Source organism: Poeciliopsis prolifica, unplaced genomic scaffold (assembly GCF_027474105.1).
Source record: "Poeciliopsis prolifica strain line A6 unplaced genomic scaffold, Auburn_PproV2 SCAFFOLD052, whole genome shotgun sequence".
Taxonomy (NCBI): Eukaryota; Metazoa; Chordata; class Actinopteri; order Cyprinodontiformes; family Poeciliidae; genus Poeciliopsis; species Poeciliopsis prolifica.
This window is the reverse complement of record NW_026562427.1, coordinates 309,503-324,883: the sequence shown is the minus strand read 5'-3', so window position 1 is coordinate 324,883 and position 15,381 is coordinate 309,503. Positions and strand designations below refer to the sequence as shown.

At 39.6% G+C, this 15,381-nt stretch overlaps 1 protein-coding gene across 3 annotated transcripts in view; it reads right to left on the bottom strand.

Annotated features, from left to right (window-relative positions):
* Positions 1–14,989, bottom strand: part of ctnnal1 (catenin (cadherin-associated protein), alpha-like 1) — a 56,875-nt gene extending 41,886 nt beyond the window's left edge. For 2 of the 3 annotated variants that reach the window (XM_055058953.1, XM_055058954.1), the window contains exon 1: positions 14,527–14,989. In XM_055058953.1, coding sequence (XP_054914928.1) covers positions 14,527–14,622 — 96 coding nt within the window. In that variant the 5' untranslated portion in view covers positions 14,623–14,989. The remainder of the gene's footprint in view (positions 1–14,526) is intronic. The other variant, XM_055058955.1, reaches the window with a different exon arrangement.
* Between the last annotated feature and the right edge of the window lie 392 nt (positions 14,990–15,381).

Below are 15,381 nucleotides of genomic sequence, written 5' to 3'. Positions count from 1 at the left end.
TCCGATATGGACTGAAGATTTTATCAAGATGAGAAAAGGCAATAAGAAAAAGTCAGATGTTGAAAAAAAGTCAACATTGGCACAAACATTCACCAAGTAGCTGCATAAGGCGAAAAAATTGGCATACGAGGAAAAAAGATACTATGGAAATGAAAGAACTGTGCTCAGCTTATGAAAGATGGAGAAGAAACAAACAAACCTTGAATGCTGTTAGATCAAACCAGGAAGAGTCTGTGAAAGTGGTAAGCAAACGAAAAAGAGTCCATGCCCAAGGGTTCAACATGCCTGAGAGTCTCACCCTTTGGGACTTTGACTTTTAACCCCAGCCTTAATACCACCATAAAGAATACAGAGACATGTTTTTAGATTACACACACACACACACCCACACACACACCCACCCCCCCCCCCCCCCACACGCACACACACACACACACACACACACACACACACACACACACAGATGCACATTGTAGAAGCTTGAAACACGAACCCTGGAAGGAATGCAGACCCCCAGACTTCTGACAGCATAATAGCTTGTGTTGTGGCACACACAGACTTTCAAACACATTTATGGCTTAAGGAACATGCTTTCACTTCATGACACATGACATATTTTCACTGGCTGAATTTCAATATTTTTTGGAGCCTGGACATGGTGGCACAAAATATGCAATAAGTGACCTCTAAAAACACACCTGCAAATGACTATGAAGGTTTTATCTTCAATAACTTCTTCCAGTGGTTCAGACAACAGATCAAGTGGAAACACCCTAAATAACCACAATTTTATTTATAGGAGTTAGACAACTTGAACTTATTTATAGGATTTGGCACTGACTGTGTGTCATTGAGAACAGACTGGGCTGCGTTTCCTGGATGACTGGCCCCAGCTGTCACCCAGTGACTCCAGTCATCTACACACAATGGCAAGATAAGGAAACCTACATCACACTGAAAACGCAAGGTGTAACGCGTTTTCAGTCTGTCGATAAGACAGGAGGTAAATGAACAGATGCGCTCTATGATGTGCTCAATACTATGAAAATGAAAGAACTGTGTTCAGCTTATAAAAGATGGGGGAAAAAACAAACATCAGAACTTTGAATGCTTTTAGATCAAACCAGGAAGTCTGTGAAAGTGGTAAGCAAACTAAAAAGAGTCAATGCCGAAGGGTTCAGCATGCCTGAGTGTGTCAGAGTTTAGGACTTTGACTTTTAACCCCTGAGATTTATAAACTTTCATTTAAATTGTAAAGGTTTCAGTCCAGATGTATCTGCCCTCCTAGTTTACATTACACATTATTCCATGCAAATACAATTAACAAGAAAATCCCTTTTATGTGCCTTATTTGTAAATGTTTTACCCATTTTATCAAGGTACCACAACACACTTAAAATTATTTTTATAGGCTTTTATGGGACTGAGTATCAAAAAGAAGCACATCATTCTAAAATGGGGGGGAAATTATATGTAGTTTCCAATATTTTATATAGTCTGTGTGTGTTTTAACACTGCATCCCCAGAGAATAAGGCTGGCACCATCATGTTTCATAACAGGGATGATGTATTCAGTGCTGTGTTATCCTCCACACGCAGTTTTTAACAGGCCAAAAAGCTGTTTGCTGATAAATGGCTTGTTCAATACTTTACATGTGACTTCTTATGTCCTTCTTTTAGCAGAGGCCTTCTTTCTGTCACTCTTCTCTTGAGAACAGATTTGTGTTGTGCATGACATGCAGGTGTTGATTTTGAGGTCTTCACTGAACATCGTATATTTATATTTAAAAGTGAATTCCACGCAGGTGGGCTAAATTTATTTCTTGCAGGTCATGCTTTTCGGATTTTTTTCTGTACAAAATGTTAAAACTATGTATTGTTTTTCTTCCATTTTACTGTTATTCTGTACTGAGCATGGGTCTATCGCATAAAATCCCAATAAAAAATGAGTTATATTTGTGGTTGTAATGAGACAATTGCGTTAAAAAAATCATCACTGGCTATGAGCAGCCACTGTGTCTCAATCTTTAAAGCAGCCTGAGAACATAATGACAACTTTAAATCCCACTCCTTCTACAAAGTCTTTCAGTGAAAAAACAGATTTGTTCAGAGTCCCACATCTCTGTAATCTTTACAGTGGCATGTTAGAAATCATTGTTTCAATTTTGGTGTGAAGTCTTTTCACAATGTTTAAGATCCTCTTTCCTTACAAGTGTGTTCTGAGGACTGTGTTAGCTTTATAACACGATTCCCCTGAAGATATGTGACGATCATACAAGAAGATCTTAAGAATACCACCATTGTGATCAGTTCTGGGTACACTCTGTCAAAGAGGGGACATGTAAATCTGCTTTATATATATATATATATATATATATATATATATATATATATATATATATATATATATAAAATTCCTTCTCACCCACCGCGGGTGGTTCTTATCCTCTGAGCTCGGGTCCTCTACCAGAGGCCTGGGAGCTTGAGGGTTCTGCGCAGTATCTTGGCTGTGCCAAGGACTGCACATTTCTGGACTGAGATGTCTGATGTTGTTCATGGGATCTGTTGTAGCCACTGCTCCAGTTTGGGGGTTACTGCCCCGAGGGCCCGATGACCACAGGCACCACTATGGTCTTCACCTTCCAGGCCCTCTCCAGTTCTTCCCTGAGGCCCTGGTATTTCTCCAGTTTCTCGTGCTCCTTTTTCCTGATGTTGCAATCACTTGGTATTGCTACATCTACCACAACGGCGTTCCTCTGATGTTTATCCACTACGACAATGTCTGGTTGGTTCGCCATTACCATTTTGTCTGTCTGGATCTGGAAGTCCCACAGGATCTTAGCTCTGGCGTTCTCCACCACCTTTGGGGGTGTTTCCCACTTTGATCTCGGGGTTTCCAGTCCATATTCTGCACAGATGTTTCTGTACACTATGCCTGCCACTTGGTTATGTCGCTCCATGTACGCTTTCCCTGCCAGTATCTTGCACCCTGCTGTGATGTGCTGGACTGTCTCAGGGGCCTCCTTGCACAACCTACACCTTGGGTCTTGTCTGGTGTGGTAGATCTGGGCCTCTATTGCTCTGGTGTTTAGGGCCTGTTCCTGGGCGGCCAGGATGAGGACCTCTGTGCTGTCCTTGAGTCCAGCTTTTTCCAGCCATTGGTAGGATTTACTGATATCAGCCACTTGGGTTATTTGCTGGTGGTACATCCCATGTAGGGGCTTGTCCTCCCATGATGGTATCTCTGGCACCTCAACCTCCGTTCCCTGTTGTCTGAGACATTCACTGAGCACATTGTCTGTTGAGGCTTTGTCCCTGATGTATTTATGGATCTTAGTTGTTTCGTCCTGGACAGTGGTTCTCACAGCTGACTGAATAGCTCAATACATAAGGCATCAGTATATCACCCGAGAGGGCAGGGTTCGAATCCAGTCTGGGTCCTTAGGCAAGACCCTTCAAGCTACTGCCTACCTCATACCATGAGAGATACTAAGTTGTGTAACATGCCGGCTCAGACGTCGCCCGGCCAAACAAGGTCTGCGTCAGGTGTTGGGGAACCAGAGCACCTTGATGACAAATGGGCTACTGGAACAAGACGGAAATGGGCGAGAGATGAAATATATATATATATATCTTTTTCTCCACATAATTCATGTTTCTCCTGCTGAAGAATAGGTGCAGGGCTTAGGATTGTGTCTCAGTTTACAGTGATGTAGAAAAGGGAACTGATTCAAAGAGAAAATGTAAAGCTGAGCTGAGCTCTGAGCAAACCTGTAGCCCCTGGCTAAGGTTTCGCCGGGACGCATAATTAATCATGGGATACGGGGACAGGGGACTCTGGTGAAGTTGAGATTAAAAGCAGAGGTGGGGTGTGGCGGGGGTTTGTGGAGTGAAGGAGAGAAACTAAGGCTAAAGACAAAACCAAAGAGCAAGATTGTAAGATGTGTGTGACAGGAAAACAAACTCAGGAAATTGAGCAGAGGAACACAGGAGGGACAGAAGGCATACAAAAGAGGCACTGCAGCATCTTGCATCCCGATACGTCCTACCAGCTTCTTCCTAAAGTCACCTCAAGAACTGAAAGATTCCTCTACAGCTTCTTAACAATGCTCTCAATGAAAATGATAGTTATTACACAAGGTCGGAAGTGGCCCCCAAATGATCAAACGTGTGGTGCAATTTTTTCCATCAACGATGGATGAAATAATGATTATTGGAATCTATACTCTCAAAGTGGCATTGCTAATTTTTATATTAAATGAACATGCAAGTTTTCCTTTGCATATTTATTGAAGACATGGGTTTTTAATTATGTTTTTTTTTTCAATAATGAATTAAATAAAAATCATATTTGATTTGCCTCTCTGGTCAAAGCCAATCAAGAGAAAAATTTGCCAGTTTCTATCACAGCCTGATCTACTGGTACATTACTAAAAAAGCTTACATAAAAGCAAAACATCTGAATAGCTGGGGAATCATTTGCAATGGCAGTACAGATATGTTAAAAAGTAAAGCTTGACTCAACTGAAAAATGTACCATTGCAATTTCCAAATATCTAAGCTAGAGAAGAAAATGTTTGGTATTCTCAGCTCTGTGTCCTTCACACTGTCTTTGTTCTGGCATGTCAAACTTCATTTCTTCAAAAAAATCTATTATGAAGAGGGGAGAAGTTCAAAGATACTTGAAGAAAGCAATTAACACATAGAAAATTCCCCGGTGGCAACGTTCACCATGTTTCTGGAGGAGACAAAGAGGACACATGGGATAGCCTCAGGGTGAAATTAAATATTTCTGCTTTGTATGATCCTAAAAGGCCATTTTATTTTTAAAATTAATATAACATTTATTATCAAAGCAGACATAAGTTTTTTACTAATATCATAGATGGAGGTAATACAGTTTCGTAAAGCATTTTCCACCAATTCCCAGCGTATTCTGGTCCATTTAATGTTCCCGACACCAGAATCATCATTGTGCTGAGCAAAGAGAGCATGAACAGGAAAGCAGTGGGAGACGAACAGCTGCCTGCCAAAGAAATGTGTTTACCTGGGGTTGTCCAGGCAGCAGAGGGTAAGAATATGCCGTGCACAGTCCCCTCCAATTTCAGTGAGTGGCCTTTTCTTCCTTATTTGTCTACGTCCACAAAATGTTTTATTTTCTATATTATGATTTAGTGGAGTATGTTATGGAGTGTCCCAGAAAAAAAAAAAAAAAGAAAGGTCTTTTGCATTAGGAAAATACAGGCATGACTCAGGTATCCGTATGATTGTGAAGTAACATCATTAGATTCCTCCAGTTTCAATTGCTTCTATTGTTAATGAGAATAAAGTGTCTGTCTATATGCAGGGACAAGTTGCTGTACAGGTGTAGCAAAAAAAGAGTTGTCAACACCTTTTTTACCACAGAGATTCAACAATTTGGAAATATATGCTACGGTGGGGAAGTTACATGCAGCATGTCTGTGCGTCAGCTGCAGATGGCCCTTTCAGACAGACAGTCTGACTACTAAGTCTATATCGGCTTGGTATCTAACTCTATAAACAACAGAGAAAAAGAGATATTTTGAAAACAATTTATTTTATTCTATTATTTTTGGAGTTGAGTTCAGTTATATGCCCTACCCTTTTCTATTTATATTTTTTTTGTGTGAATGTCATGAAAGTATTAGACTTTAACGCATGGTAATGATACCCTGAGAATCAGGCCCAGTTGATATTCCACTCAACGGTTCGAAAATCAAAATTTCTGCTAAGAAAACAATATGTAATTTTTTTTGCTATGCACTAAAACGAAACCTTAACTTATTTGCAATACATTTATGTGCCATTAAAACCATCTTGAACCACAAACTGGACCCTATTGTGCCTTCAAAACTTCATGATTTCCTGTAGCAACAAGATGTCAGAAAAATATCCATGATGCAGCTCTACCTTTCCGCATCCCAAATCTTCCCTATTTAAATGAGAACTGGTGGCTGTGGAGGCTGTTCTACAACAGTCTGTGGACGGCTCTTTGTCATATTCAAGAAACCATTTTGAAAGTACATTTTCCTGCTGGACATAATCATCAGAGCATGGGTACACTGTGGTTTACAGGGATGGACATGGAGAGCAACAAGGATTGGCTGACACTCTTTTCCCGAGGCAGAACTGGAGGGGCTTCAACCAGTCCTGCCTCAGTCCACCCAAGCCAGATTTGTTTTCATTAGGAGATCTCCCCATTTTTCACAACTTCCATAAAGGCAGTACAACAATTGCCAAGATCTATACTGCACAACAGTGATTTGATTGATAGACTGCTTTTGTGGATTTTCATAACTACCTCAGCGAAGGCCAGACCTCGCAAACTCCAAACAGCAGCATGTCAAGCAGCGGACGTGTCGTGTGATATCAGAGAGCTGCTCAGTGTGGAATAACGTAATCATAAGTTTAAAATTCTTCATATCATGCAAGATATAAATATATGTTCACCACATTTGTGACCCTGCCACCTGACTGTCGCTGGTGAAATCAAAACCCATCAGACAAGACAATGTTTTTGCGGCTTGTTATTGTCTACTTTTCGTAAACCTTTTAATACAAGTATTGTGCATTTAGATTTGGTGTTTTTCATACTTTAAATTTTGAGAATTTGTTGCCCTGTTGTCATCTTAAACCAATCTGCCCGATCATGTCTGATTTTTTTTTTTTTTTTTACATCAACAAGGCATTTTAGTCCACACACTGCACATTTGATTTTCTCCTTTTTTTTGGACCATTCTCTGCAAAACATTTGAGGTTGTATGTAAAAAATGTCACGAGAACAATAGTTTCTAAAAAACTAGGGCCGTCCCTTCCGGAAGCAACTTCAGCAAGTCATCTTCCTCTCAATTAAAACACTGAAATTAAAGGAGTTGCTGCCAAGACATTTTCTGATTTGCTTTTGTTTTAAAAAAGAAATTAAAATGTGGACCAAATAAACTGGCCGGAGTGAAATTGAACCTTGTTTTACTTCTGAGCAGTGTGTTTGCATCTGTTTCAGTCTACTCCTGGCGCTCCAGCACAGATGCTAAACATCATGCTACGTTAGACACCATATAACTGCTGGTTGAGCTCTCCATCTGCGCTCTCCCACTTATGAGATATCTCATCATCATAAAAAAACAATATACTGTAAATACAAGCTGGTAATGGGCCAGATATCTCTACAGAGACAGTAATAGGGTGGATTTCAGTGTCTAAAAGAAACTGTACAAATTCAGACAAAGAGTCAATATGACTATGGGCCAAAACACAAGCATTTCACTAAACAAAGAGTTAACACCCCTCAAGCCAGTGAGTACAGGTCATTCCAGTTGTTTAATCAATACTTAATCAGCCTTTAGTGAATAGGTATACACCTTTGTGAAGAGTTTTTCACTGAAACAATTAAAAAACAACGTTGTCTCTTCAATCTTTTGAATAACCTAAATAGCAGAATCTGTCAGAGCTTTTTAAGCAATCTTGCTAACTCTCTTGTGACTCTTAAAGATCGATTTCCTTTTACGGGGTTATTCAGGGGCTATGTGCAGTCATTCAATCAAGTGCTTTAAAAGAATACAGTTTTTTTTAACTGGAAGTAAATTATCTGATGAAAGGTAAATGCTTCAACATCTCAGCCAGACCCTGTTATAGGCACTTAAAGAAAACAGAGCTTTGCAGTGACTCCCATGATACCAATAGTGAGAAGCTTTCAAGATAGCCGACAAAGGTTAACCCTGGTCATTCAAGCTTCCCCCTGCATAGGGGAAAGCTTATGTAACGTGGGCAATTAAGGAAAAATGGGAAGAAAAAAAAAAATCAAAGATAGAAAATAAATCTGAGTTTTCATTAGCTAGCGAATGGTCCCACTTTTACAAAAGCAGCAATAAGATGGACTTTAATCCTAATCCTATTTTCAAAAATCTCAGGTTATTCAACAGTTGAATAAATTAATGTTTAAACTTGGAGTAGGAAAGAAGAAACTACAATAAAATCTCTCAAGTTAGAGGATGGATGTGAAAAGCACTGTTGACACTTGAATAGTCATATGATAAACATTTCCCTCCATATTTATTGGCAACCCTGGTAAAGGTGTGTTTTTATTGCAGAAGCCCAATCTAAAACTCAACAGTTTCCTAAAATGCCCCCTAACATCCTAATCAAGATCAACTTGGATCCTGGTCTGACTTTGTTTGTCACATTTTAAGTTGTTTTCAATTTTAATTACTGATCTAACTGTAGATATAATCAGGTTTGATTAGGCACAAGGCTCCTAACACATTCTATGTCAAAATTACAAACTCAAACATTTTTCAGCCATTTTAAATAATAAACATTTATGATTAATTAAAATTTTTGCATTTTTATAGATAATTTTGACTTGGTTGTGTAATAAGTAGCTCGCAGGCTGAACAAGTGTGAGCTCCCCTGCTCTGAACTGAAGTCTGACAAAACAACCAATTAAAAACAGCTATGCTAGTTATCTTGAGCACACATTAGGAGAGGTTTTTTAACTGCCTTTTTTACTCCAAGCAACCAGCAGCTAATATGCGTCACCCATGTTACATAAGCTAATAGCATAAATAAAAATAAATACTATTAACCAAGTGGCAATAAAGCATGTCAGTGTGATCACAGTTGGGCTGCTGAATTTTTTTTATTTTGTTTTGAGAACAGAGCGATGCTAGTTTAATAGCATGCTGCTTTGCTAGATTGGACTCACACAAGACTTATAGTTGTTTCTTGCAAACAGCAGAGATGAAAAAATTGCATTTGTTTGCATAAAAAAAAAAATATGGAAGATACATCTGCTCTCAAGTAGTGCCTAAAAACAGACCAGCTGATGTACTGTATAGGTGTGAATTGGCTTGGCTTACAGCTGTACATAGTTTCAGTATTATCAGCATTTGAGATTAAATATCAGTTCAACAAAACTGCCATAGTTGACTCCGTACTACAAGCGCATAGATAAAAACTATGGAAGCTCTCTTCCTTTTCCCATAGGTTCTAATACATACAATGAAGGTTTATTGTGCCCCATATTACCATGGGATTAGTACGTTTTGGTTTGTGAGTGCACACACACACACACACACTGTAATCCTTTCATTCCAGGGCCTCATTTGTCTTCATTATCGTCATGAGGCTCAAGGAAGAGGATCTGTTATAGCTCATGGCTACAGTGCTGCCTCTGTGCCTGGGTATAAAAATCAACTTTAGCTCTACCTGGAAATTTGTCATGTCACTGTGCCACAGGGCTAGGGATATTATGACAGAAGTACAGTGCTGTGCAAATTATTTAGTAAATCTTTGTCTTGCTGAAACCAACAGCTTCAGAGTATTTTGATGGGATATTTTTTTGTTAGATCGATTCAAAGTATTACATAACTACATAATTGTTGTTTTTAACTGAGGGGTGATAAATACAAAAGCAAGCCACACTTTCTCCCCCAACCCCCATAAAGATTCAGTATCATTTTACTTACAAAGAGCAATTATACACAACTTTTGTTCTAAGTCTTCTTTTTTCAGTAGGCGGATTAGTGCAAAACTTCCTACCGAGTTCTTATTTGGGTGAAAAATATGCAACTGAACTTCTGTTTGAGTGAAAAAGAAACGTACAAAACTGCAAAACTGCCCCTTCTTTTCACCCACTGCCCTCTTTAGCACATTGGAAAGCAATACTGCATGTGCTACAGAATCCCCGGAAGCACAGCAAAGTCGATGCTAACAGACTTGGACAGAGAACGGATTTTCCCGGCCCAATTATAACAGCAAATCTCCATGCTTAGTCCTGAAGAAAAATGATGGAGACAAGAGGGCTGTGTAACCACAAGGCTTAATTGTCACACGTATTTAAATGTGCACTGAACTGATCAAAGCCTTAGATATTATTCCTGTGCAACTATGAATTCCCACGCTTTTTTTATTTTAAATGCGTCCAAGAAACATCACCATGTCTGCACCCAGGCTTTTATTAGGGAAGCATGACTCAATTAAAAACAAAACAAAATCAAAGCTGCTAGTAACCAACCATCACATGAAAACAGGGGTCAGATCTCAAGGAAAATACACATCATATTACTGCTAATTGCTTTCAACTGTTGTGCAACCACATCACAGGTAGGACACACGCACAGATCTGCAGACGTGCTTGTTTCCTTCCACTTCTCTCTGTGTGGTGCCCAGTGCATTTCTGACCACCACCAGAGCAATTAATTTGCTTCATCAAGTTTTTAAAGCGAATCTGAGGCTGGAAGTAAAGGAACGCACATCTGGAAGAAAAAAAAAAAACTTTCTTGCTGAGAAAAGCAGCTTTGAAAACTGCATGAAAAGGTAATTGTGTCTTGAAAAGAATCTATGGAAAGAAAAAGACTCAAAATGACAGAAAAGGGCCAGGAAGTCTATTACAAATATTAATAAACAGGGAACTACGACTAAAAGAAAACTTTGTAAATGACGCTGACATGTCGCACCCTTCCCTAAAATGTACAAACCACGAATCAGTATGACAGGTGAACACGCAGGCATGAAAAGAAAGACGTGGGTGGGACAGAGAGCTGTGAGTGTGTATGCAAGAAAAGTGCAAGGCGGGGACACTCCCAGGCCTGTAATTACAGCCTGGTGGGAGTGAAGCTGATAACTGAGGCTTGGGCACATCAACAAGACAGGGAGGGGAGAAGATTTTTTCCTTCTCGCTAGTCATACATTGACTTATACAACATATATGTTGCATAAATCGACAAACTCAATAACATTTGGTGTTGCTTTGGAAGATTGCAACATGGTGCCCACATCATGATTTTGTCCAACTTTAGTATAATAATTTAATAAAATCACCTCAAATGTAATAGTTTCTCAAAAATGCCACTAAACAATTATTCTACTAACTAAGGGGTTAGTTAGTAGAATAGGTAGAATAAAGTATGTGTAAATTTCACTACTAAATATATGTTTTTTTCCTTTAAACTAGTTGTTTTATGTGTGAGCTTCAATATAAAGGGTATAGGGACATGTGTTGTGCCCAATTTGCAATATGTGATTCACACTCTGCTTCAGCGAGTGTGCAATTTTCACAGTATGAGCTTGAGGAAAAAAAAACAAAAAACACAAATTTACTGTATTATGGTGTACAGTCAAAAATCCAACCAAAAAGATAAAACAACCCAAATCATTTTATAAACAACAACATTTAAGTTATTTATTTCAACTCGCTAGCCTGCAGTCTGCTGCTTAACCCTTTTGACACTGACTGTGTTGCAGACCACGCCTCCAACAAGTAATCGTTTCTCAATAGCTGCGATTCGAGCAATTTTTGTATCTAAGGACAGTTGACGTTTTCAGCTAGACAGTCTATTTTTTAATTGCTTAATCACTTGGTACACTTGGCACAAATTGATTTAACTGCAACATGTGAAAAACTTTCTAACAACAGCAACTGATGCCATCACTCTAACAATAGTTAACAATTTTTGAAGTTGATAGTCTTTGAAAAGGTAATTACTTTGAGCATTCGAAAGCTCTGTCGCTATGGCGACACGTCTCACAATGCGAACAGAAAAAGGAAAATTGCGAAGATTGTCCTTGAGGCCCACTATTCAACAGGACGGTGATATGCTGAATGTCACTGCAGCGTACAACACATTTCTCTTTGCTGTTCGCCAAAGCTGAGCCAGCCTACCACAGCAGGAAGGAGTTTAAATGTCTGTATAACATCATGGCAGGCTTCTTTATGAACTGTAACTCCATCTATAACTTCACCAGGTCCTGCTCTTAATTCCCTTTTAGCTTTCTTTAGCGTTTCTCGTTTTATAAATGACTGAAAGCCTAAAGGAACATCCTACACTGAAAGCACACCCCTTTAACAGATGTGCTTTTCTGATAACCAACACATCCATTCAGCACTGGATGACCTTATCTCTCAAATGAGCCAGAGCAATGAGAGGGAGGAAGCTATTTGGGAAAGCAGACAAGAGATGGGAGGTGGTGAGGGGATGACAGTCTCATGGACACCTCTTGCATGCCCACCATTCTTCCACCCACTCTGTATGCCCAACAGTGAGGTGCCTCTCTTTCTCTGCCAGTCTTTCACTGAGAACAACAGGGCTTTTACATGTCTTTGTCCCTTTAGCCTTCTACACAGAAAGGCATTCAAAGGATTAGTGTTTCTTTTCCCCCAACTTCGTGAAACACAGTTGTTCTCGGTTTGGGCCCGTTACCGGAATCAAGGTTTTCAAACGTTCTAAAAGTTATTGAAACAGTTTAGAAAATGTTTTATCATACCATTCCTACACATTAAAGTCCTTTCAATGAGATGTATAACACGGTACAATAAGTGTGACCAGAGTCTATTTTTCACCAAAGAGATTTCAGTTCCTAATCAGTGTTAGTGCTATAGCCAGTTCTCAACTGTTCTATAAAAGTGCTGGTTTCCTCTTCCACCAACCAGGGCTGAGTCAGAGAGCACCAGCATTATGAAAGTCTCATCCAGTTAATATTTAATCTTTCCAGTTTTTTATCCCATGTTTTTGGGACAATTAAGACCACAACTTATTTTATTTATCCAAGCATACCTGCAATAGATGAACTAATATCACCACCTAATGTCATTTTAAATTACCAAATGTGCTGTGTGGACACTCCTTATCTCTGGATCCCCCACCTGCACACCAACAACTGATTAAGAGTTGGACAGAGCTCTTAGATTAAGATTTATTGACACCTGGAGATCTTAAAAAACTGAAATTGCTAAAGAACCTAATTGGAAATGGAGTTAATAAATTCAGGAGAAAATCATCACCTGTGATTGAGCTGTAATTGGTGCACTGATCTACTAAACCTCCATTAAGAATAACTTCAAAATAAACTGAGAATATCAGGGACAGTCAGATTATGTTATTCTGATGCTAATCCAACATTTTATCATCATTGATGTGTTGTGTTTTCAGTGTTTAAAATTCACGAATCAAACTAAACTCTGGAGTTTTAAACAATTCCCTCTTTTTAATTCACTACATTTCTCTATTAGCTTCCCTCTAGTTCCAAAAGAAAGTGATTCTCTCCTCCAGCCCGGCTCAACCTGCCTCTTATTACTTAGGACTATTTAGAAGACTGGAACCAATTTGGAGGAGGAGTCACACAATGATGCCCCTCTCCCACCTGTTGCAACAAAAAGTGACAGTAAATCAATGAAGCATCATCTGTTCATCACTTCTACTGAAGAAATAGTTTTGAATTCATTTGCATGAATTCAAATCAGTTGGTTGCAAAGGCTAAGATGCGCCAAGAACAAAGACGCCTTCTACTGTCTTAATCAATCAATTAAAAACCAATTCAGTTCAATTTAGTTTTTTTTTATAAAAAAAACTGAACAAAAAACTCCCATCTCAAATACCTCACTGCAGTTTACTATAAAGCTCTAAATCATCATTCTGCTGGCAGTGCACTGTTATTTATACAAAAACCAATGCTCCTTCATAATGCAAGGAACACAAATGGGACATTTAAGGCATTTCTTGTCGGAGTGTCTGCTATAAAGCTAAAGTCCAAATGTTTTACGGTTGTTTAGGGAATGGTATTCTATTTATTTAAATAATTAACAGCTCCTGTGTAACAGGACGACAAATTAAAGGTTCAGAAAATAGCATTCCCATAAACTGTCGGGACATTTTTGAGACAGAACTTTTACGATTGTATCTCAGGTCAGCTTGGAGGTAAACAAGTAATCCCTTGCAATAAGGGCACGGAAACCTCTAGTAAACCGATTGGGTTACTGTGCATTGTTTTTGCATCATGTGTCCTTGTTAAAGTGAAAACAAATACACAAAATGACTGGCTCTTTTTCTGAAATGAAAGCAAAGGAAACCTCTTACAGGTGTAAGCTGTACAAATTTAACAAATGCAACTGTCTGTGTGCATTATGATGAAACTAATTGACCCAAGTTCCATTGGCAGGCAGTACAGAAGAGTTGCTAAGCACAAATTGAAGTGGGTTTTTCCATTTCGCGTGTTTATTGTCGAACACAGCATGTGGGAAATCACGGCTCACCTCCGGACCAGGAACTTCTAGGATACTCTTCTGGACTTTGACACGTTATTCCCAAACTGAGTCCGGGGCTCAGAAAAAAAAGAGTAAACTTTTGCAAAGAGGGAATTATGAACCTAATCCTCTTGGCTGTCTGGAAATGCACTGAATTGCTTTATTGAGAGCCGTTTTAAAGTAATACGTGGGTCCTGTTGTGTTTCATATAAAAGTAAAAACAAACAAAAAAAACATTCAATACTCTGTAAAAATTGTGAACGTAACCAACAAGTTCACCGAGAGAACGTAAGATTCTCGCTAATGTGAATTGGCTATTTCCAGTGACACAACTGAGATCATCCAAAGTGTCGGAGCTGCGTTTAAACGCCGCACCAGAAGGGAAGCACGCAGTCCGGACACAACCCGGTAAACACGAGAAGGTGGCCTCATTTCATCCCCTCAGAACAGCAGTGGGAAAAGTTACAAAGCTTCCGAAAAATACTCACCTGCGACACCAGGGGAACAAGCGTCTGCTCCACGGAGCGAGTTTTGATCTCCAGGCCGGAATCAAAGTTACTGTTGCCGCACGGAGATGAAGCCATTCCCGCCGAGCTTTTTCCTCTTTCTCCCCCTCTCTCCCTCTCTTTCTCTCTCTCTCAGGGCTCGCGAACACTCAATCACGACGCGCGGACGAACACTTACTGAGTTCGCTCCTAATCTCCGCCGCTTCAACAGCTGCAAAACCGGCTGCCGCGGACTCGAGATTTAAAACACCGAGCTTCTTTTTTTTCTTCTTCTTCTTTCTTTTTTTTTTTTCACACTTCGTCACACAGACGCTAATCGAGCAGTTCTCCACGCGCGCACGCCGCTTCAATCCCCCTCCTCCGGGTCGGTGGTTGCGCCGCTGCGCCCGCTAATGTCCATGTAGTTTACTCAGCTACAGCAGGGAGCGGACTGCAGCACACCACTGTGGGCAACCACATTCACACACAGGCACGCATGCACAGCATGAACACACTTGCAGGTTCTGGGAACTCTGAAAGTCTGAGAAGGCTCAGTGGGTTTTTGATCTGGAAAAAATATGCGGATTATATTATTATACTGATTTTAAGTGAATTAATTAATGTATTCTTTTTACATTTTGGTGGACTTGCACAATATCGGCCCTAAAGTGTGAAGTATCCTTTTCCTTTTCCAAATACAGAGAGAGGTTACCGATCAAACTCCACTGTGAAAGATCTCTCCTGAATAGTAGCAGATTGACTGAAACACAATAGCCAATGGCCAAAGTCCTTTTTTTTGTTTTGTTTACCCTGACAAAGCAGCAAGGTTCTGAAGCTGACAGGCTGGGATTTCATTAT